Source organism: Loxodonta africana, chromosome 1 (assembly GCF_030014295.1).
Source record: "Loxodonta africana isolate mLoxAfr1 chromosome 1, mLoxAfr1.hap2, whole genome shotgun sequence".
Lineage (NCBI taxonomy): Eukaryota > Metazoa > Chordata > Mammalia > Proboscidea > Elephantidae > Loxodonta > Loxodonta africana.
In genome coordinates, this window is record NC_087342.1 from 120,503,926 (window position 1) to 120,526,581 (window position 22,656).

General features: G+C 34.8%; 1 protein-coding gene across 14 annotated transcripts in view; it reads right to left on the bottom strand.

Annotated features, from left to right (window-relative positions):
- The window catches only part of DST (dystonin), a 482,507-nt gene that overhangs the window by 22,947 nt on the left and 436,904 nt on the right, over positions 1 to 22,656 (bottom strand). For all 14 annotated transcript variants that reach the window (XM_023544665.2, XM_010586936.2, XM_064287505.1 and 11 more), the window contains 11 exons: positions 21,766 to 21,867; positions 19,614 to 19,787; positions 19,106 to 19,261; positions 16,746 to 16,943; positions 16,084 to 16,212; positions 13,052 to 13,222; positions 11,615 to 11,770; positions 11,207 to 11,413; positions 8,547 to 8,666; positions 3,241 to 3,410; positions 1,740 to 1,899 (listed from right to left, as the gene is read on the bottom strand). In XM_023544665.2, coding sequence (XP_023400433.1) covers positions 1,740 to 1,899; positions 3,241 to 3,410; positions 8,547 to 8,666; positions 11,207 to 11,413; positions 11,615 to 11,770; positions 13,052 to 13,222; positions 16,084 to 16,212; positions 16,746 to 16,943; positions 19,106 to 19,261; positions 19,614 to 19,787; positions 21,766 to 21,867 — 1,743 coding nt within the window. The remainder of the gene's footprint in view (positions 1 to 1,739; positions 1,900 to 3,240; positions 3,411 to 8,546; positions 8,667 to 11,206; positions 11,414 to 11,614; positions 11,771 to 13,051; positions 13,223 to 16,083; positions 16,213 to 16,745; positions 16,944 to 19,105; positions 19,262 to 19,613; positions 19,788 to 21,765; positions 21,868 to 22,656) is intronic.

The following is a 22,656-nucleotide window of genomic DNA, read 5'->3' on the forward strand; positions in this document are numbered from 1 at the left end:
GTGGGTCTTAAAGATAATGAAAAAGCAGCCCGTAGAGACTCAGTTCTTTTTCCATAACACGTCTACGTCTTTCATAGCATCCTGGGTACTATCTGGTAACGTGAAATTTTAGAGGCTTAAATCTTTATCTGTCACCTTAGAGAAAAAGCTTTTTGTTTTTTAGTCTGCCTAATTTTGATGAACTTTGATGTGCCAGGATTTAAGCTGGCTTCTTTTGGCCACAGACTTAATCCAAGAAATGGGCCCAGGGGTCTTCGTTTTTGATCCAAGATTCTGTATATGAAATTAGTTCTTTCAAATAATCATCCTCTGTGTAGAGCAAAATCAACTTGTTTTTCTAAAAAAAAATCACGAATGAGTATTACCAAAAATACCTCAAAATTTTGGTTGTTTCTAATCTAATACTCAGGTCACTTATAAAAGACAGCCTATCAAAAACAATCCAAACCTAGTGTGATGAATTCCCTTATTGCTGTCATTCTAACAGTGTTAAATTAGCTGTGTCTGCAGATATACACACACACACGCACGCACAAGATATAGTATCTAAATGTTCCATTTGTGATAGGAATAATCCAATAGTTCTGAACAGACTTTCCAATGTACTTGGTATACTTAAACTTCTTTTTGAGCCTTCCAATTGTATTATTAATGCTGAATGATTACTTCATTCTTGATGACCTTGAATATATATTTAAAAAAATCTGGCAAGTACCTAGGGTAGTAAATATTTAGACAGTGAGCTTATAAAAATGATATTTATGTAAAAAGTAACATCATACTATCCATTACTCATTGAATAAATGCCAAGGAGTGGACAAGTTTACATTAATCATACACAAAAAACTGTTTCATTATAGGCAAAGAACTTTTCAAAATTTTCATTTTTGTAGGCCTCATAAATGTTTGTCTATTATTTTCTGTTAATATCCAAGTGGAAGAAACTCTTTTTTATGGGAATAAGGAGACAGCAAGGCTTTAAAATGGACAGTAAATACACAAAAGGATATTTTAAATAGAAAAGATCAAAACAGCACAACCAGGAAAGTATAAAGAAAGAATTTTAAAATCAAATGAATTTTCTAAACTCAAAAACTATAGAGCGGAAACACAACGTGAATTGTAGCTGGGTACTTTTTTTTTACTCTAAAATAGTTGTATATAAATACAAATGAACTCTGACAAAACTATTTTACATTAGCGCTGTGTTTCGTGTTTTTTCCAAGGTTGTTTTATTGTATCATTTGATCATAACTTAGGCCCTCACAGTCAGTGCCAGCTTGGTGTCTTCCATATTACTTCTGATTCCCATGACAGTTTAACTTGCATATCAGGAGACTGCAAGGAAACCAATTTTCTTAAAATAAGTTAATAATCAAATCTCACAGCACATTCTGTTGCCTCATAAATTGGTACAATTCAAGGGGCAAAAGGTTAATACATTTTAAAAAAGAAAAGCAGCTGATGATGACCCTATAGGTCATGTCACAAATCTACACACTTACACGATAACTGAGTTCTAGGCTACTGAACAAATGATTTTAAATCCTAGTATATAATTGTTTAAATAACACAAGAATAGTAAAACATTCTTGAAACATGTTTCAACTATCTCAATATTAAAGACTGTTAATGCAGTATGATACATAGCCTCTTGATTTTAAAAGGCTAAATTAATTGGTGACTTTTCCCTCTCCAATCAAACCACAGATAAAATGAAATGTCCCAGATAACAATACCTTGTGATTATCGATCAGATTCATGACTAAATCCATGTCTCCATGGACAGGCTGATCTTCTGCCAGCTGAGGTTCAACCCTATACAACCAATCAATGAGGGCCTGCAGGGCATCGGTGAATTGTCCGGAAAATAGCAGGGCTTCTTCCAATTTGTTTTGTCTGCAGGGGGAAAAAAAAAGAATAGCGAAATCAATTTGAGGAACAAAAAGCCACCCCTGTATATCTAAAAAAAAAAAGTGTTGCTTTTTTTTTTTTTTTATCTAAAAATTCATTTATGGAGGTTGAGCAGTGTTCAAGAGGAAAAACAATGTACTGGTGAACCCTGCTATTTTTTTGTTTTTCTTAGAAAATAACAAAACTTTTCTTAACACACGTCTCAAATTTTCTCTTTTATTGCTTAAATACATAACATCTGTTCCAGAAAAATTCTCTCATGATCACCTTTAGAAATCACTGACCCTTCAAGTTTCTGCATAGAAGTGCGCCTTTTTAATTAAAAAATATTTCTAAATTAATTTTATTTAAAAAATTATTATAAAGTTGACTTTTTTGGCATAGAGGCCTTTCAGTTTTAATACATGTACAGATCCACATAACCAGCACTGCAGTCGAGTTCCACTGCCCCCAGGGTCTCCCTCATGCTGTCGCTTTACAGTCACACGTCACAATCTTCTGCGTCTCCAACCCCCGGCACCCACTCATCTGGTGTTTCATCACCATAATTTTGTCTTTTCGAGAATGTCATATAGATGGCATTTTGAGACTGGAGAAGTCACAATTTTTTAAAACTTACTGTGAAGTTTCCTAGAACTGAACTTAGTAATTTATTTAATCTTGATTCTGATGAAAGTGATGAAACTAAACATCAATGAAAAACTTGAAGACATAAAATTTATCTGAGATTATATCTTTGAATTCTCGCACTACTATTGTAGCTTCTTCAATACTTCGAATTTTTGAAATAAATCTTAGGCCTTCCTGTTGAAGCGTAATAAGAAAGAGGGTGATTGGAAAGGGGTGAACTGATGTTGGAGGGGGACTGGGCCAGATCAGGAGGTCTGTGCCTGCCATATTAAAGGCCCTATGTTTTACTTCATGCCCACAGGACACTCCTCAGTGGGTATGAAGCAGGGGAATGACGCATCCCATTAAAAACCCACCTTAGTAGTTATGTGGCAACTGGATTAAAGTGAGACAAAAGTGGACTTGGGAGACCAGTTCCTCCTACAGGCAGTTGCTACAGACCAGGTGAGACATGACAGAGGCCTGGAGGATCACTATTTTTAACGTAATGAGTTAAAAATAAATAATAATGAAAGAGCAAAGCATTCTCAGTGGAGATGCTGTATGAGTGGAGTCTTAAAGATGAGCAAGAAGGTTTTCAGGCAAAAAGGGGGTATTTAAGGTTCCTAAAATGTCCCTGCAGAGCACCACTACTATATACCTGAATTGTCCACAAATGTCTATAAAGTAACCAAATTGCCCTAAGGAACATTTTACCTTTCCACAGATTTTCCACATATTGTGTCCCATTTGTCTCTGAGTTCACTCAGCATGTCATCCAGTTTCAGGTTGTCATCAGCCAGAGAGGTTTTCTCCTTCAGAGAACGTCCAGTCCTGTTAGTGGTGTCGTAGACGGAATGCTTGGCTCCAAGTGCTTTCTGGAACTCCTATATATTTAATAAGAAAACAGTGTGCATTCCTACTTGGGACTAATAAACAATTAGGTAAAAAGCATTAAAAAAAGGCATCTCTAACATAATGCTAAGTGAAGTAAGTCAATCATGTAAGGGCAAATGCTGTATGATCCCACCTTTATAAGAACAGATATACAGAGAAACCAGTGCTCATTGGTGGCTACCAGGGAAGGGAATGTAGGGGATCACACTCCAGATCGTAGATACTTGGTGATGGGAAAAGCAGCACCAAATATGCGTGTACTGAGAACAGTATGACCAACGTAAATGATGTCACTAAGAAGCACTCAAGATAAAGGATGTCTGCACTAAAGAATCTGATATATATAATTTGGCAACACCACCAATAATGACCAAAAACAAGTGTATGGTCACATATGTATATGCATAGGCATACAGGTACATGGGTAGGTACAGGTGTATACATATGTGTGCACAGACAGAAGTATCTATATGTGCCTATAAGTATAGATGTGTGTGTGTGCACTCATATATATTCATAGACAACACAACTAGATATTTCTCAGACAGAACCAAATGCCTTCAGAGTTTGGTTTTCTAAGTTTCAAGGCTTAAGACCTTCATTTCATGGAATAACTCAGTCAATTGGCATAATATAGTTCACAAAGTTCATGTTTTGCATCCTAGTGAAATGAATACCGTCTAAAGTCTTAAAAGCTTGTAAGCAGCCATCTAAGATACAACTACTGGCCCCTACTCCTCAGGAGAAAAGAGTAAGAAGGAAACCAAAGTCTCAGAAAATAAACTAGTCTACAGGGTTAACAGCTTACATGAGCCACATCTACCCTGTGACCTGAAGAATTAGATGGTGCAAGGCTACCATTATTGCCCGCTCTGATCAGGGCCACAAAAGGTGGACCCTGGTAGAAGGGCAGAGAAACACAGAACAGAACTTAAATTCTTAAAAAGTCCATTTGAGACTGGAGGACTCCCTGAGACCACTGCCCTAAGATATTCTTTAAACCTTGAACCAAAACTATCCTGATATCACCTTTTAGAAAAACAACAGAGGAGCACACAAAATAAAGCATATTACCTGCAAGTATGGTCCGCTACTAAAAAACCATCTATATGAGACCAAAAGGTCAACATTTCCTTTAAAGCAAAGATGAGAAGATAAAGGGGCACGGAAACTAGAGTACTAGAAACAGAACAACCAGAACATAATTAAAGAGAATGTTGACACATTGTGAAAAATGTAACTAATGTCACTGAGCAATTTGTAAAGAAACTGTCAAATGGGAACCTCATTTACTGTGTAAACTTTCACCAAAAACACAATATTAGTAATTAAAAAAAAAAGGCAACTCTAGCAAATGGAACCCAAACACTGGAAGGTATCAGCAAATAAAGCAATCAGATAGTGTAGCACTGTACTCTTACACAGTAACACATTAGGGTAGAAAAGAATCTTTAGAGTGATGATAAAATGGAACTGCTAAGGAACTACCGAAACAGCCAAGCGTTTGAAGGGAAAATATGGTTAATACTCTATCAGTTAACTATAGATCCAATATAGACATAGACAACTCAGTAATGTATAAATTTACTATATGGTTGTGTCAGACAGATTTACTGTCACACATTTGGATATTCACAATAATGTTATATGCATTTTATCTCTAAGCCAGGATTAGGGCAAGTAAGAATCACATCTCTAGATTCCTGTCTGGACCTATTTCTCCTTTCGTTCACCCCACTTGGGAAACCTACACCTCTCCTCTCTGCCTATGTAAAGCCCTACCAAAGTCTCAAAAGATCTACAGGTCATTTTTCCAGTACCAAATAGCAAAGCTGCCAATACAATATCTATACTCTGCTGCTTTCTACGTTGTTACTTAACCTTGCATGTTAAGTAACATGTGTGTGTGGTGGAGGGAGGGAATTAATCACATTCATTCTTCACAACTCAGTTATAAGCTTTCAGAGAGCAGGGACATTGTCCTTGCAGACCCTTCATTATCATCTCACACTTAGTAGGTGTTTATAAGTTTTTAACAGAAGAATTAGAATGAGACAACCGCCAGGAAAAAAACAGTCAACTTAATGGGTAGGTAGCTTGCAAGCTCACAAAATAACACCAAGGAAGCACTAATACAGTGGTCCTCAATCCAGGTAGTACATTAGAATAACCCCAGGAACTTTTTAAAAAACATCAATGGGAAGAAGTGAAAGTATCTCTACTTGCAGATGAACATGACCTTGTATATAGAAAATCTTAGGGAATGCACTAAAAAATGATTTGAACTTATTAATAATTTCAGAAAGGTTGCAGGATACAAAATCAAGATATAAAAATCAATTGTATCTTTATACACTAGCAAAGAATCCTACAAAATTTTTTTTAAATTCCACTTATAATTTTTTTATAATAGCATCAAAAACAATAAAATATTTAGAAACACATTTAATAAAGGAAGTACAAGACTTATACACTGAAAACTACAAAATATTGTTGAAAGAAATTAAAGAGGACCCAAATATATGGGAAAACATTCCATGTTCATGGATTGGAAGACATAATATTGTTATGATGCCAATACTCCCTAAATTGACCTACAGATTCAATGCAACCCCTGTCAAATCCCAAGTGGCTTTTTTGGGCAGAAACTGACAGGATGATAATAAAATTCAGGGGACAAAAATAGCCAAAGCAATTCTGAAAAAGAACAAAGTTGGAGGATTCATACATCATGATTTTAAAACTTACTACATAGGCGCAGTACGAAGACTGTGTGATTGTGGCATAATGGTACACGTATTGAGCAGTGGAATAGAATTGAGAGTTCAAAAATAAACCCTTGCATTTACAGTCAACTGATTTTCCACAAGGGTGCCAAGGCAATTCAATGGGGAAAGAACAGTTTTCTCAATATAGTGCTGAACAACTGGATATAATATAAGCACATGCAAAAGAATGGAGGTAGGCTCCTCCCTCATACCCCGAACCCGACCCACTGCAATCGAGTTGATTCCAACTCACAGTGAGTGACCCTGCAGGACAGAGTAGAACTGACCCAAAGCGTTTCCAAGACTGTAAATCTTTACAGAAGCAGGCTGCCACATCTTTCACTTGAGGAGCAGCTGCTAGGTTCCAACCGCTGACCTTTTGGTTAGCAGCCGAACACTTAACCACTGTACCACCAGGGCTCCTTCTACCTCATAGCACATACAAAAATTACTCAAAATGGATCAGTGACCCAAATGTAAGAGATAAGACTATAAAATTCTTTTACGAATGCATAGGGGTAAATCTTTGCGACCCTGTATTAGGCCATGGCTTCTTACGTAGGACACTAAAAGCACAAAAAAAAAAAAATTTTTTTTTTTTTTTAAGCAAACAAAAAAAAAAGAGAAGATAAAATAGATCCAGCTGCCTCTGCTGTGTAGAAGCCACTGCACTTCAGTTTTCTCATCAGCAGAGCCTTAGCTAACCTACATGTTTCACGAAGTTGTTCTGAGGATGAAAAAAGAAAGTGTATATTGTGAAAGCTTTGTTAGCTGTAAAATGCTATGCAAATGTGTTATTTTCCAATATAACCTCAGGTTACAATTACCTAGTAAGTGTTCACTGCCTTTAAAAGCTACACCCTTCATGTGTTTTAATATGACTAAGCTATTTATTTTGTTCTGTAGTAGGAAGCACTGACATCTAGGAAATTTTTAAATAAATACCATCACAATATTACACTATTTCTGAAGTTTGTTATGTATAATTGCCTTTTTTTAATGCTATTCAAAACAGAATGCTAATGTTTAGATCATGGTATAAATCTGATTTTCTTCACACAGCAGATACATCATTAATTAGCTATAAGTATAGCTAATTACAGGATAGATTAAAGCTTTTTAAGGACAAAGTAGCCAAATGATGAAAAGAAAAGCAATAATTCACAGTAGGGAAAATAGAGAATCTAACAGGTTCTCCTCATATTCCTATTTCTATAGGATTCCCTATCTTTAATATATAATAAACTTTCCTAAGACTACATGAAACAACATCTATGTTCAAGTTCAAATAGGACATTCCATTCTGAGAAGGAACTCTCTTTTTTCCATCAGAAGGGAAGGAGGGTACAGTGCCCTGTCACTATGTTGCCTGTGCTGGATGTGGCAGCTTGCTGGCAAAGAGTGCCAGCAGAACAAGCCATTCATAAGTCCCTCTCTATCCAAAGGGCAGGTGTTCACCATGTTTCCTTTTGTCTCTCTTGGATCGTGACTCTCTGAGGTTAGACTCACAGATGGAAGCAACCAACCCGTGAAAGGTAAGTTAGAATTTTCAGATGATGACACGTCTCACCTTTCCCCAGTTTTAACCCACCTTTTAAGATTATCACGTTTCACGCGATGATTTATAAGGTAAATGCCTAAAACTGTGAAACTGTTTTTGCAGGAACCACTTGCCTTTTACTCACATTCTCTGGTGATTGCTTTACAAACAGAATGATAGAAAGTCCCAAATTCAAGAGTCGGGGTTAGGGAAGAGAATAAAATGTTCTTTGAATGCCATGTGGAAGGAATATAAAAGGCAGGAAATGTTTTAGAAATGATTGTACATGATTCCAGTCTACACAAGGAAGCCGCTGACTCTCTGTCTTTGTGGGGAGGGGTGGAATTTCATACACACACACACAAGAGAATAACAATGTAGGTGGGGCAACCAATTTTTCTATTCCTCTGTTTAAGAGGCTGTATATGGCAAAATCCATATGTACTTTTTACTCCAGAATTATCTTCAAAGTGACATTCAGTCTACAAAAGATATTTTAGGATGGTTGTCATGAAAAATTGAAATGCCAGTGTTCAAACCACTACAAGTTCTTTATATGTTTTAAATGGTAGAGGTCTTCCAGTTTTGTGTATGTTTTAACAATTAATCCTGGCATCATTAATGAAATAGTCACTAGAGAATAAAGACACTGTTGATGACTGGCCAATATGAAGGAGAGCTGGATTTTAAATTTAATATAGGTCCAGATTAGACAGGCTTCTTCTCTAGCGATGAACAAATACAACATCAAATAAGACTCTGAAAATGATCCTGAGATATACAATGAGACAGTTTCCTTTTCATAATTACAGACGCACCTTATGCTGTGTAAGTTGTGTTTTTATTCTGTCTGGATCATTGGCGATTTCCAGTTCCGAATCCAAAGACTTTTCTGACTCTTCTAGCCACTCCATAAGTTTACTCCATGCTTCATGGAACTGTAAAAGAAATTCATATCCTTGTCCATAAAATTTTTAAGCATACTCACTATATCTGAAATCTAACATATGAAATTAACTTTAGGGGAAATGTTGAAAACTATTAATTCCGAATTTCTCCTGAAGGGGAAAAATGTAATATGGCATTAGCAGATTACAAACTGTCTTGATAACACCTGGCATTTGTGGTTGTATCCCATGGTCACGTTGTGATAGTTCATTCAAACACATCAACCATAACAAAAATAGAAGTGAGCCTAGAAAGAGTTAAGGAGCACCAGAGAGAATGTCTCTCCCTTTCTTTTGCTTACTCATTAACATAAATCCTCAGAATTTTTTTTTTCTACTCACTGCTATCTCTTGGCAGATCTGGGCTTACTTCTAAGGAAGGTGTTTAATATCTATGTTAAGAAAGAGCAATGACAAGGAGTAAGGCAGAATAAAGTTTGTAAATTGGCTTTAAAACGTAGAAGGAACAAAAACAGGCCATTACACTTCTATTTAATACAAAGGTATTCAACATCTTTATTTCTGGTATCAAAATCCTCAAATTAATACCTATGCCTCTCATACTGGTTTTAAATATTTCATTAGAGCACTAATGAAATATATTTCTCATTGATAGCTTATAAATATCCTGGGAATTCATATATATATGTGTGTGTGTGTGTGTGTGTGTGTATATGTATATATATAGTTTCAGCCACAGTCTCTTTTCTGTTTATCATAAAGAACTAGAAGGTACTATTTTTAGATACCAAATTATGAAATTGGTTATAAATTACTTCTCATAATAAATTTAAGTGAGTATATATAAAAGCTTGTCAAAGTAAAATCTGTTATATAACAAAGCACATTAATAAGGAAATACCAAAAAGACATTTAACAAGAAAAGCACAGTAAGAGCACAGAATCACAGAGCTGCAAGGGCCCCTTAGAAATGACCCTATTAAAAACCTGCCCCTCCCCCTCCACACATCCCTGCCATAACTCCAATCAGTTTAAATATGAGAAAATGGAGGCCAGAATAAGCACATAAATTGCCAAAGTCAGAGAACTATGATCAACATCTGAGCTAAAACCTATAGTAATAAGAACAAAGCTAAAGAAGCCAATAGTTACGGTGTTAGGTAATTTGGCTCTAAATAAAACATGTGACAGCAGGTAAGTCCAACGTTTTAAGTGAACAGGTTCTAAGGCTATTCCTGCTTTCAAAAATATTTTTAAGCCACATAGAGGAAATGAAAGCATCAGAAAATATTGTAAGGTTAGTTAAACAAAATGAGAAAATAAAATTGATTAAAATGGAGGAAGGAGGAAGAGGGTACGGACAACTGGCTACTGGCATCCAAGAGACTTATAAATTAGATGCCTATACTACAAATGGTACCATGCACATATGTGGTGAAAAAAATGTCAGGCTCAGAATTAATTCATTAGAGACCGATTCTATTTCAGAGATTCACTGATGATACCAATCCTACCACACCTCCTGCTCAAAAAGTGATACACACTATGAGATTCTGGCACAATACAATTTTTCACTTCTAAAGTCTTAAAAATTTACACTAATAACCTTAAAGATTGAAACACTTGACTACTATGACATCTTTTGCCCCTCTCCCCCCAAAAAAGACCAATGGAAGTAATACCAATGCCAGAAAATGCAACTGAATGGGGCAGCGAGAGCAATGATCAAATTCAGCATCAATATTACACTAAGTTTCCAGTAAAAATCAAAGCAAGGTGGGTACATCCTCTTTGTCATCCCTGGAACACAGAGACATGTAATTTTACCTCTTGTCTGTGTTTAGTCTAGAATGGGAATGTTAATAATAGGTGGAGAGAGAAAGGAAAGCTCTTTGTGAGATTCTCTGAATTTACCAAAAACAAAACAAACTCTCCCCCAAAACACCAAAAATAAGTAAATAGATAAATACAAACAAACCCAGCCACAAAAGATTCCAATGATTAATTCTGAGGGTGGAGTGGAGCTCTATGAAAACGCAAGGAAGAAATGAAGGCTCTGTCAACAAGGATACAGATTCAGAAAAGTAAGGACTGCCAACCAACTCAGACACAGAATGGGTCCTTTCAGAAAGCTTCCATCTGGAAGAATAAATGGCTAGCTCTCAGTTGACAGTTTCTGAAGATATTTTAACTAAGGAATTAAACAGGAGACAGAAATATAATAAACTATGACACCTCACTCTGAGCACCAGACTGGAGGTTGAAAGGGCAGAGCAAAACAAACAAAAAACCCAACAGCAAAAATTATGTCTTTCTGGGCCTTAAGGATAACAGCCCATCTGTGAAGTCAAGCTATAATCAGTCTTTTCAAAATTAGTCCCCAGGGCCTAAAGCTTCTGTCAGGTCAAAAAGTGAGTATGTCAGCATCCAAATTTAGGCCATGGCCCTTTTAGGAAATGATATATTGGCTCCATACAGTGATTTGTTATATCTAATTTAGCCAGCAAGAAAGTACTTCAATAACATCATATGTTTTTCAACAGCTAGAGCTGATTTACTGTCAGGTTTACCTGCTTGGCCCTCTTCCTTGCATCATCCAAAGATCTTCCTCTTTCCACTAATCGTTGAACCACTTTTTCCCATCGACTTTGTACACTGATAAGGAGGTTCTTTATTAGGACAACATCTTGTTTCTGACTAAAATATTTCAGGTGAGTTCCAGTTTTGTCCAGCTCTATTATCTGCTCACGGTGAGAATTTACTTCATTGGCAAATACCTTTCCCCGAAAAAAAAAAAAAAAAAGAGCAAAATAGAAACAAGTAAAAAGTTAATCTATTTTAAAAATGTCTCTAGTGTCATAGCTAAAATTATTTTAAAGGACAAAGCAAAGTTTTCCAACTACAAAGTTCATGCTTTTGACATTAAAACAGCCCGGCGCCTAAAAGGTCTGAAAGAAAAATCTTGTCCATCCCCATACCTTGTGCTCATCGATTTGAAACAAGACTGTGTCTAAGATAAGACTTGGCCGAGAAGCTACATTCAGTGTCTGTTCAGCCTGGGTAAGCCAGTTGATGAAGTCTTGGAGAGAATTGTGAAACTCCATTGCCAAATTGAGGGCCTCTTCCAGTTTAGTCTGCAAAGACAGATAATTTAGCATTTGATGGTATTTAAGAGGTTTGTTATTTTTTCAATTTAACCACTCTCTGGCAGATTGCCTTCCCATCCCCACTTTATTTATGCATAAGCTATATTAACTAAAACAGTGTATAAATGTAATGGACCTTCACTGAAATACTGGCAAAATAAACTCATTTGAGTATAGTGAAAAGTATCTCACTGCAGATGTAACATTCCAATATACACTAAAATCATGTTTTTTGACAATTAACCACAGAACTCAGTTTCTAAGTGGAATCTGTAAAAAAGAAAAACTGACATTCTTACAATTAATTTTGAGGGTCAAAATAGTGTGAAATACTATTGTCTAAGATACCCCTTGAACTTAGAACTGAAGTCACTCCCAGAGGTCTCCTTTTAGCCAAATAATATATTGGCTTATAAAATAAACAATATTGCCCATGAGGGCTGTGCTCCCTTAAACTATGAACTACATGAGACCAAATGGTCAACATTTACCCAAAAGCAAAGATGAGAAGCAAGGAGGGGCAGGGAAGTTAGATAAACGGAAACAGAACAAACAGAATGAAGATAAATGAGGATGTTGACACATTGTTAAAATTATAACCAATGTCATAGAACAATTTGTCCAAAAATTGTTAAATGGGAACCTAATTTGCTGTGTAAACTTTCACCTAAAACACAATAAAATATTTTAAAAGTAGAATGAAGTAGCCATTATACTTTTATCAGTTAGATGGCATATTATCTGGTATTCCTCACCTATCTTGTTTCTTATAGCATTAAGATTTATTAGATTGTTGTTGCTGTGGTTTAAAGAATGTGACAAAAAGAAAAAAATTCACGGTGTAACATAAATTTTAGTCTTTCTTCATGGATTTTTGTTTCGGTAAGTGTTTATAAAACATATATACAATCACATCACTCTCTTGATCTCTCTCTCTCCCTCTCTCTATACACAGCTTTTGCCTTCTAAGTGTGGTTAGAATAGAATTATTTAACAACCCAGAATTCGATGGTTCATAACATTTAAAAAATATACTGGAGTTCTGCTCGACCTATAATATGTCTTTATGTTAAGTCTGAAGAGATCCTTTTAATTCTCTTCTCCTATATTGGCACAGAATACTATTTTCAACTGACCCCATGAAACCTCCGAATGTATACCAAGAAGATTTAACCACAGATTATTAAAAAGTTCTACTTAAATAAGGCAAAATCCATGAAATAAAACCAACGAAAACATTGATTCTATTATATTAATCAAAGTACATACTTTCCTTTCGTTGAGTTTGGTTTCCACCAATTCCCATTTTTCTTTCAAGTTATTTATGTCTTGGTCAATATTTGTCTCTGCAGATTTGGGGCATCTTGCAAGCATCTGCTGCCCTTTTTGCATCAGACTCCTGTATGTTTCTTCTTTAACATCAAAGGCAGCACAGACTTCCTAAATTGAGATACGCCCAAGTTATATCATTTTTAAGAGAATAAGATCTGAAAGTCCTATTCTTCCAAGTCATCAATCCCAAATCCCTTAATATATTTTCACCTCTATCTGGCAAACGGAATCCTGACACATTTGAACATTTCACTGTATCGAAACAATACCCGAACCAACAGTCATACCCTGCCTACAGAGACATCTTAGAAATGGTGCTATTACCATCAGTCCATTCAGGCATGCCAGGGTTGTGAAGCTATACATTAAATGTTATCAAGAGAGCTGACAGCAGTAACTAATCAGTTGTGTGAACTTGGACAAGTAACTCAACTTCCCTGAGCCTCGATTTCCTCTTCTATAAAAAGAGGGGTTCTCTAGGTCTCTCCTAGGACTGTGATACTTTGTTGGTGTAATTTAATCCTGCACTGAGAAAACACTCATTGGATAGAAAGTAAACACCCAGTATGGTAGCCATTTAAGTTATTCAGACTTTGGAATCATTAAAGTCAAACTTCTGGTACTCTGAATATTATTCTCATTTATAACATTTTTAAAGCTTCCAACTGAAATGCAGTATGCTATAGAGAACAGAAGAAAATATTGCTTAAACAAATTGAGAATTTAAGGCCAATGAAACAAAATTTAAACTTCATTTAAAAAACTGAGACCAGTTCTATTCCAATGGTTTATTCATAATGTGGGTCAAATCACACTGAAAAACTGTGTATTTATGTCTCACTAACATTTTTGACTTTATAATTTATTTTTAAGATTGAGCTATAATTCACATGCTATAAGATTCACCATTTTTAAAGTATATAATTCAGTGGGTTTTTAGTACTATATTAATAAATTTGTGTAAACATGACCACTATCTAATTCTAGAATATGTTCACCAGACCAAGACTTTATAAGTTCTTATGCATTTTAAAAAGTAACCCCTTTCTAAACATTTTTACAATTACTCACGTACTAAAAGCTTTTAATCCTAAATAAAACATTTTAAATAATAGGTAAAAACTCAGGAAAAGTAATAGTTCTGGCTGAATTAAGAGAACATTATTGAGATGGTATTAGAAATACCAATACCTGTATAGAATTCTTTAAATCGATGAATTTCTGTAACCTGGTAAATTATATCACGTTATGGTAAATTCATTTTAAATACCCGACCAAGAATGAATAAATTGATACGCAATGTTTTCTTAAAAGTAAAGCACTCTAAAGATAAGCTCTTTGCTTTCCAAGTTCTTACTTACATTCTTCTAAATTAACACCTTTTAATTTTTATGCTATTAGAAAATAATTGCAAGCATCTATTCAAGAATTCATTAAACTTATAATTAACGCGCACTGTTTAGTGGCACAGTGGTTAAGAGAACAGTTGTTAATCGGAAGGTCATCGGTTTGAATTCACCAGCAGCTCTCTGGAAACCCTATGGGGCAGTTCTACTCTGTCCTATAGGGTTGCCATGATTCTGAATCAAATCGACAGCAACAAGTTTGTTTGTTTGTTTTTTAACAGTTATGCAGGTACTTCCAGGAAAGCAAGGAGCTACCTGGAAGTCAGTCAGCCTTTATGAAGAAGAAAGATCGGCATTCCCAAGTTATTATCTAGTCAATTACTTTTTACGTGAAACAAATGGGCTTCTTGTGGCAGTCCCCCCACCAAAAAAAAGTACCACACAATAATTTTCTGAAACAATGACTGTATCTTCAAGATTTCTATAAAAATTCTTTACTGAATTAGTACAACTTATTTTAACTGTTCATTGCACTTTTAAAATAAATATTGTATCATACCCTATGTCTGTTTTATTTTTTCACAACATCTATAAGATGGTTACCTCCTTTCCATCAAGAAATACAAAATTATTTCCAAAAAACTGCAGTTTAAGATTTGTAACATTAGACATCTACTAGACAGTGCAGAATTTTAATATGCATTGGTCCATTTCTTTTGCCAAATCCCTAAGTATTTCTACTTAAATTTCTAAATATATTAATTGCTATTATTTGAATATTTAAAAAAACCTTTCTGATACAAATTCCTAAGTGTAAAAATTAGAGAACAGTTTTCAAAATCCGAGACAGACTGTTTTCTTATAGAACCATGAGAGCTGAATTATAATGGGAAATGAAACGAAAATGTCAGTAAATCAAAGGGAGTATAAATTTGTCAGTCCCTATTTATACGGAAGAAAGTCAGAATCTCAAGTTTCATATACTGCCTCCCCCATTCTTAAGAGTTGACAATGCAACACAGTGTGGATGGGAACAACCTACAGGACCAATACTCCACAAAGAAGGCGCCCCTGGTCCATATCTGGTGTAGGTGTCTAAGTTGAAGACAAAGCCCTATCACTCTTAAAACATACAAACAAGTAACTTTAATTTAACAGAACAAGAATTCATTTTCTAGCATTCTGTGAAACCAGGTGGGATTGTCAAATGCTTACAACAATAATTGTAAAGCCAATCCTGATTACTTTGGGGATATTTCTTTCCATTCGAGGTGTAACAGTTTATAATTTACACAATGTTATATCAGTACCCAGACAAGCTTATTATTCCTTACGGGGGAAGGTTTGTTTCTACAAAATATCTGAGTTTCTAAAATCTCTCTTCATATCTTGACGCACCAGTCTTTGAAATAAAAAAAAGGTTGGCTTGAAAAATTTAATCCGTGAATGATGTTATTTTTAATACTATAAAGCTGTACATCTTTTAAAACTTTTTCCTGATTTATTTATTATTAAGGGCCCACAATGGGCTTGTTTGTTTGTTTGTTTTTAATAAGGGCCCATACAACATGGTCTGACAGTTTCTTAATCTGAGGCTAGAACTGTAGGAAGTAACGTACTTACCAAATGGGCATTAAGCTGTTCTCTGGCTGTTTCTGGTAAACCTCCTAGAGGTTTGGATGCCAACAGATGACGCTCTGTGTCAGTCAGCCACTGCTGCAGATCCTCAATTTCACCATGGAACCCTTTGGCCTGAAGTGATTGAGAGTTTTAAATTTGGGCCATTAACATTGTCTCTTTCAAGCAGAAGACAAGGTTGAACAATCCCTGCCTGCTAAGCCTCTGTATACATACTTAAGAATAGCCAGGTGATTTGCCTTGCCTTTATTCATCACAGAAACCCTGGTGGCGTAGTGGTTAAGTGCTACAGCTGCTAACCAAAGGGTTGCAGTTCCAATCCGCCAGGTGCTCCTTGGAAACTCTATGGGGCAGTTCTACTCTGTCCTATAGGATCGCTATGAGTCGGAATCGACTCGACGGCACTAGGTTTGGTTTTTTTTGGATTTTCGTTTATTCATCACAGGAACTCTAGTAGATGACAGCATTATGCTAAGAACTACAGAGCTGCATTCTGGTCTGCTCTACTCTTCATCCCACTTGATTTTGCCTCTTTCCTTGAAGTATAAAAAAAATTAAACAAGGATATCTGTATACTAACGAAGAAATTCCGGGCTGTTTTGGTCTTGAATGCTATGGAAAGTTTCAGAATTTATTCTCTTATTCACCTGGCGTAAGGCACCATCCAGCTGCTGCTTCCTTTGTTCTGTTTTTTCCAAAACATTTTTCCAGCGTTGATTTAAAATCTCTAGCTTGTTCTGAAGGTTGCTTGCTTCTTCTCCTGCACTTGATTCAATTAGATCATTTCCTGCTTTATTAACGGCTTCCACTGTGGACTGATGGGCTAATACATCATTTTGAAGCACCTGAAATTATTAAGATAGCACCATGCTTAGAGTTTGTAACATGTTAGCATCACTTTTAATGCAATTACTCAGTTTTCTGGTTATGAAACATGCTGAAACAAAAATACCATATGCACAGAATTTTAATACTAATAAAATTTTAAAATGAGGGAGTTTTTTTTTTTTGCCTTAACTTTGCAGCTTTCCTGGGTGTGACATTAGTCTACCAACATTCCTTAAAATGATTATGTGAGAATACTTTGCCAGTTCTTCCCATTAGAATAATCTTGCGATTGGTAACACCAAGCACATAGAGATAATTAAAAGGCTTTAATAGTTTTCATTTGATCCAAGTTCATTTTAATTTAACTTAATTCTCATGTCTTAAATAATTAATTCAAAAGACAGTTTATTTTGACTCTTATATATTCATTTTCAAATATGAAATTATTATACTTCTAAGATGTAGAGTACCATATTTTATAATTACGATTCTGAAAGGGAAAAAATAATATCCACTGAATATTCTTTTATCTTCTCTTGTTGGAAGAGTGCTAGGATTCACTTCTAAATTGACAGGAATCCTGGGGGGCCCCAACACTCAAGGAAAAGAGATTTCACTATATATCAAGGATACTCAAGCAAGCCTAGAATTCCAATGTTAGCTGTTCTTTTGCTAGAAAATATACATATAAAATGCTTACTATAAACCCAATAAACAATATTTTTCTTTTATACAGTAGAAATACAAGAACAGATTAATATTACTTAAATACACTCCACTGGGCCCAGAGTCGTAGGCACAGAAAGCAACCCCAAGGCTTAAAGATTAACTTCTTACACTGAAAAAGAATTACACTTTATAGAATAAATATAGCCTTGGTAATAGTTTCCTTTCAAGAAGACTATGGTTGCGTTCTTGGAAACCAAAAGGAGCTTCTTCCCCCTAATCTTACTAAGAGTCGATCATAATCCTACGGTACACTCACTGACTCAGGGTTGGCAACCAGCAGTAAAGAAAAGGCACGTCATCTCTTGGTCCTATGTAAGACATCACACATCTGGAGGCAAATCCAGACCAGAGAGGATTTCCAGGGGAGAGCAGCAACCATCTGAGATCACTGTGTCTATCTGAGATCACCATTTCTCTGACCGTATTCATGGATTTTCTGAGGCATCTGGCAGGGGGGTGGTTTTCAAAGACTATAAAACCAAGTGAGCAAGAGCTTATCTTTATAGAAAGCACGGACTTTGATATGTTAACCACAGGAATCACTTTTAAAATGTAAGAGCTCAATAAAAGATAATTCTATAAAATTTATTCTTCCAAATCATCTGTGTCCCGCTACATAAGCCAGTGTTCAGGAGCAGGAAGAGGGGAAAGAAGGGAAGAGGTGGAAACATTCCCTCCACTCCTCCGGCAACTGTGCTAAAAATTCTAAGTCCTCTAACTTTTGATCTCTGGGAAGCAGAAGGAAAAGAGAAAAGGAGCCATTTCTAACTGCTCAAAGATAAACAGAATTAAAGGGTTCCCACCCATGCCCTGCCAAAATCACTGCAACAGGGGACCTCCTTCTTCCATTTCTACTACACTATAAAAAGTTCCCATCACTGATGTGTGTTACTTTTAAGACAATTACCAAGTGTGAAAAAGTAAATGCATCTCTAAATTCACACTCTGAGAACGCATATATTTTGTTTTTATGCAGAGTCAGTCTGACAAGTCTTTATTGCTTTTAGAAAAGCTGTAATGTAGACATTAAATAACAAAGCAGGTTTCCAGCTAAACATTAATAATATAAAATAAATTTCACTTGCTACATCAGACATGGTTCAGCAATGACTATAAACGTAGACAGGAGGTAAAAGAGGAAGAATAACTTAAATTAGAGGAAATATTACTGTGGGGAAAGTATGAAAGAGAGACTACAGCAAGAACAGTCAAAAACTACATAATAATATCTTAAAAGTGCTAAAAACCTCCTCTTTATTTAAAAAATGATAACAAACAAGTACATAATCAAACACTTTCTATGTGATAATCAAGAACAATTTAAGATTAGGATTTGGGACTTTGAAGTTAGCACTATAATTTGAATATTAAAGCCTACAAAAGACTGTTGAATGTCAGTATAAACTCTATGCATAGAGAAGAAACATAATAAGCAATAACAAATACATACATGATGCTTGGCAAGTTCAATTTCAATGGCTTTTGGGTCTCCTCCAACAGGTTTCTGTTCACCTAGCAAGCCCTCGGTATGTGTCAACCATGCCAATAACTCATCCAGGGCATGCTGGAACTGCCCCAGGGCTAAGAGAGCACCCTCCAGCTTATGCTACAGAAGAAGTAGAAAAGAAGAAAATCCATTAATGAATTTGATATTATGAATGACATGCACTTATAAAACAGGGGCAAAAAATCACTTGTTTCATACTGCATATGTCCATAAGCATATCCAGTGAGGTCTAGTCACCATATACTTGCTACAATTTACGTTTGAATCTCTTACTTTGTAGTTTTTTTTAAAAAAGGCACTGGAAAGGCAGGAAGAGTTCTAATGAAATGAGAATTTGGGGTCTTCAAAAGTTTATGCACATAATTGCCTAATCTTATTTTTTAATAATTATTTTATATTAACATATGAAATTGAAAATTTATAACTTCTTAATGAAAGTCTTAGTATTTACCTGTCTGTTGATAATTCTCTCATCCAAGCTATCCCATATCAATTTGAGTTCCATTAATGGGTCTTGAACAGTATGTTTATCGCCATCTTCTGTTACTTTCTTCAGCAAAAGCTCTGCTTGATGGTTTAGTCTTTCCATTTCTATCTGTTGTTGATAGGCCTCTGACTTAAATTGCTATTTTTTTTTTAAAGAGATAAACATGGGAAACTTGTCATAAACCAGTAACTTTAAACAAAAAACTTACATGCATTAGACCTGTATTCTAATTAACACCTCACACGGGGAAGGGAAATGAAGAGGAATAAAAATCTAACACAGTCTTTATTAATAAAAGAATTTTTAAAAGATCTAAGGGGAATCTTTTCTCTTCAATATTTTCTGACAGAAAGATGTTTCTATTCATAACTTTGATAATTTCATTTTTGTTCTCTACAATGAAGAATTAACAAATTTCAAAGCTGAACTTTTTTCAGTTTCCAATTATATATATTCAGTAGGTAAATTTTAGAATAAACCTAGAAAAAAAAACTGTCTCTAAAAAATGCAAATTAACATTTCCTGCTCTAAAACATACATATATCTTGCATCCCTGTTAATTCTGTATCTTCTGTAGCTGTGCTATGTTCATTAATATTTGGTTATATCCTATGTCTCACTGCTCCTGATATAAAATAACATTATTCTCTTCTGATGTCTCCTAAATTTCTGATGTATATTTAATCTTGGCTTTGCCAAGTAATAGGTTAGCAAATGGTTGCTAGTAATAGGAAATTGTCCCTTCATATAATATCCTATTGATTTTAATCTTCAATTATAAATAATGGTGAGCCATCCCTTAAGTTTCTTTCAAACATTTGAAAATAGTAATTTAAAAAAAAAATAAGTGTATTGAGCACTTGCTTTGTTATGTACAAGGTACCCTCAATGGTACTGGGTTTTTTTTTTTTTGGGCCCTCAACAAAGTTATAAGGGAAATAATTTTATCCTCAATTTAAGCTAAGGTCACAAAAGTGAGACCAGTTGGACAACTTGCCCAGGGTTGTTTGGCTAGTAAATGGATGAGTTAGGATCTAAACTCAGGCAGCCTGATATCAAGAGTTGAGCACTCCTACCAGTCTGCTATATGAAAACCACAGATATATATTAAATATACAAAATAAACTCCTCCACACCTGTAATCGCACATAAGTATACCATGTGTTTACACATGAACAGATAAAGTAGCAGTAAAAATCTCAAAAATAAAAACAATGTGTATATATATCCAAAGGAAATGTTCTATGTCATATTTACAGATAAAAAGACTATAATTTTAAAGGCAGATAATTTTATATAAAAATTGAGTTGAGGTCACTGAAAAAGATGTGCTGTCTCTGTGAAGAAAAAAAGGGGACTTAAAATTAGGAAGGAAACAGCTGATACCAATTTGATAAATAAATGATCATCGGTACAGAGGAATTTAAAGAGGAAACAGTCCAGCCATTTTCACAGCTGGAGATCAAGAGCCACAAAGCAAAAATTACAGAAGCAGATGAGAAAACAAAATACATTAAAAAAAATCATTCTGCAAATCATTGTCATACCATAAATGTGTCTTTAACCATTAGACTATATGAATTACTCAGAAAATACTGAATATGAAAATTTTACTGTATGTGTATTGATGACAATACTACACTATTGAATAAAAAGTTGTAAAAATCCTTACAGTATTTTACATAAAGTGTCTCATATATATATTTATATAAAGTGTCTCATCTGTCCCAACATGAGGAGACTTGAAATCTTATGAGTGTTTGCCTCTGGATGCACAGCGCTTTGGGTGGCTTTATTTATTTATTTATTTTTAATTAAGACATTAAAATGTCATTTCCTTATTTCTTTTTGGTTATTTGTATTTTCTGATTTTTCTACAATGGACAGGCATTAACTTAACAAAAACAACTAGCACTTTATTTCACTTATTCTATAAGCACTTACATATTGCTTACTATTTGACAGACAGCATTCTAAGTGCTTTACAAATATTATACAAGTTTCAGAATCAAAATGTAACACTTAAATTATGTAAAGAATAAAGTATAAAGAATCCCCTAAATCAAGAAATTAAAAATGCAAAGAATTTGATAAATTAGTTACCCCTGATCCATACCTTTAGCTCTTCAATCTGCTGCTTCACAGTTTCAAGATCTGTTCCGATTGGTGACATTGAAGCTAACTTACTACCAGCAATATCTACCCAGTCAAATATTGCCTGAAAAACAGATTAGTACATGTGTTACGTTAACAGTACATTTGAGATTTTTATACTTCAAGTGTTAAGACAAGTACAGTTATATATCTACAAAGACATTATGGAATGAGCCTATTCTACAGGAAATTAGGGTGTTTTACTTAAATTTAAGTACACCAATATGGTGAAACAGTTGTCCCAAACGTGAAATAGATGTTAGCTTCCCATTTTGCATCCAAGTTTGCAAAGGAAATTCTTTCCTGATAGAATCTTAGAATATTAAGAACTTTCAAACACAAGTCCATTTAAAAACATTTTATAAATTCAATCACTCAAAATAAAATTCTCTGTGCTCTCTTACATCTGCCTAAAAGGCAGCCTGTGTAATGTACATTGAAAGAAAAAGATTCAACCCCATCTATTTATTAAAATAAGCAAGAATGTTATTGTTTAGCATTGAGCAAAATATTTGGCTCAATGAAACCCTTTTAATGTATAAATAACCCTTTTAATATATAAATAACAGATGAATGATTAGTATTAAGACCATCAGTCTGAATTGTAACACAGACCTCATAATGTCCTGTTTTTCTTATTCTTTTTAGGTAACACAAACATTCAAAAAAAGGTTCAATTCACATTTTTTCAGATACTGAATACAATACAAAATCATTTCACAGCTTAAACAAAAAGTAAAGTGGCTAGAATATGCAGAAGAAAAAATATATATCATGGAAAAAACCTAGTATTTTCAAGTTATCATCAATGAACTCTGACTAGGAACTGAAGCAGTAACCTAGGAAATAAAAT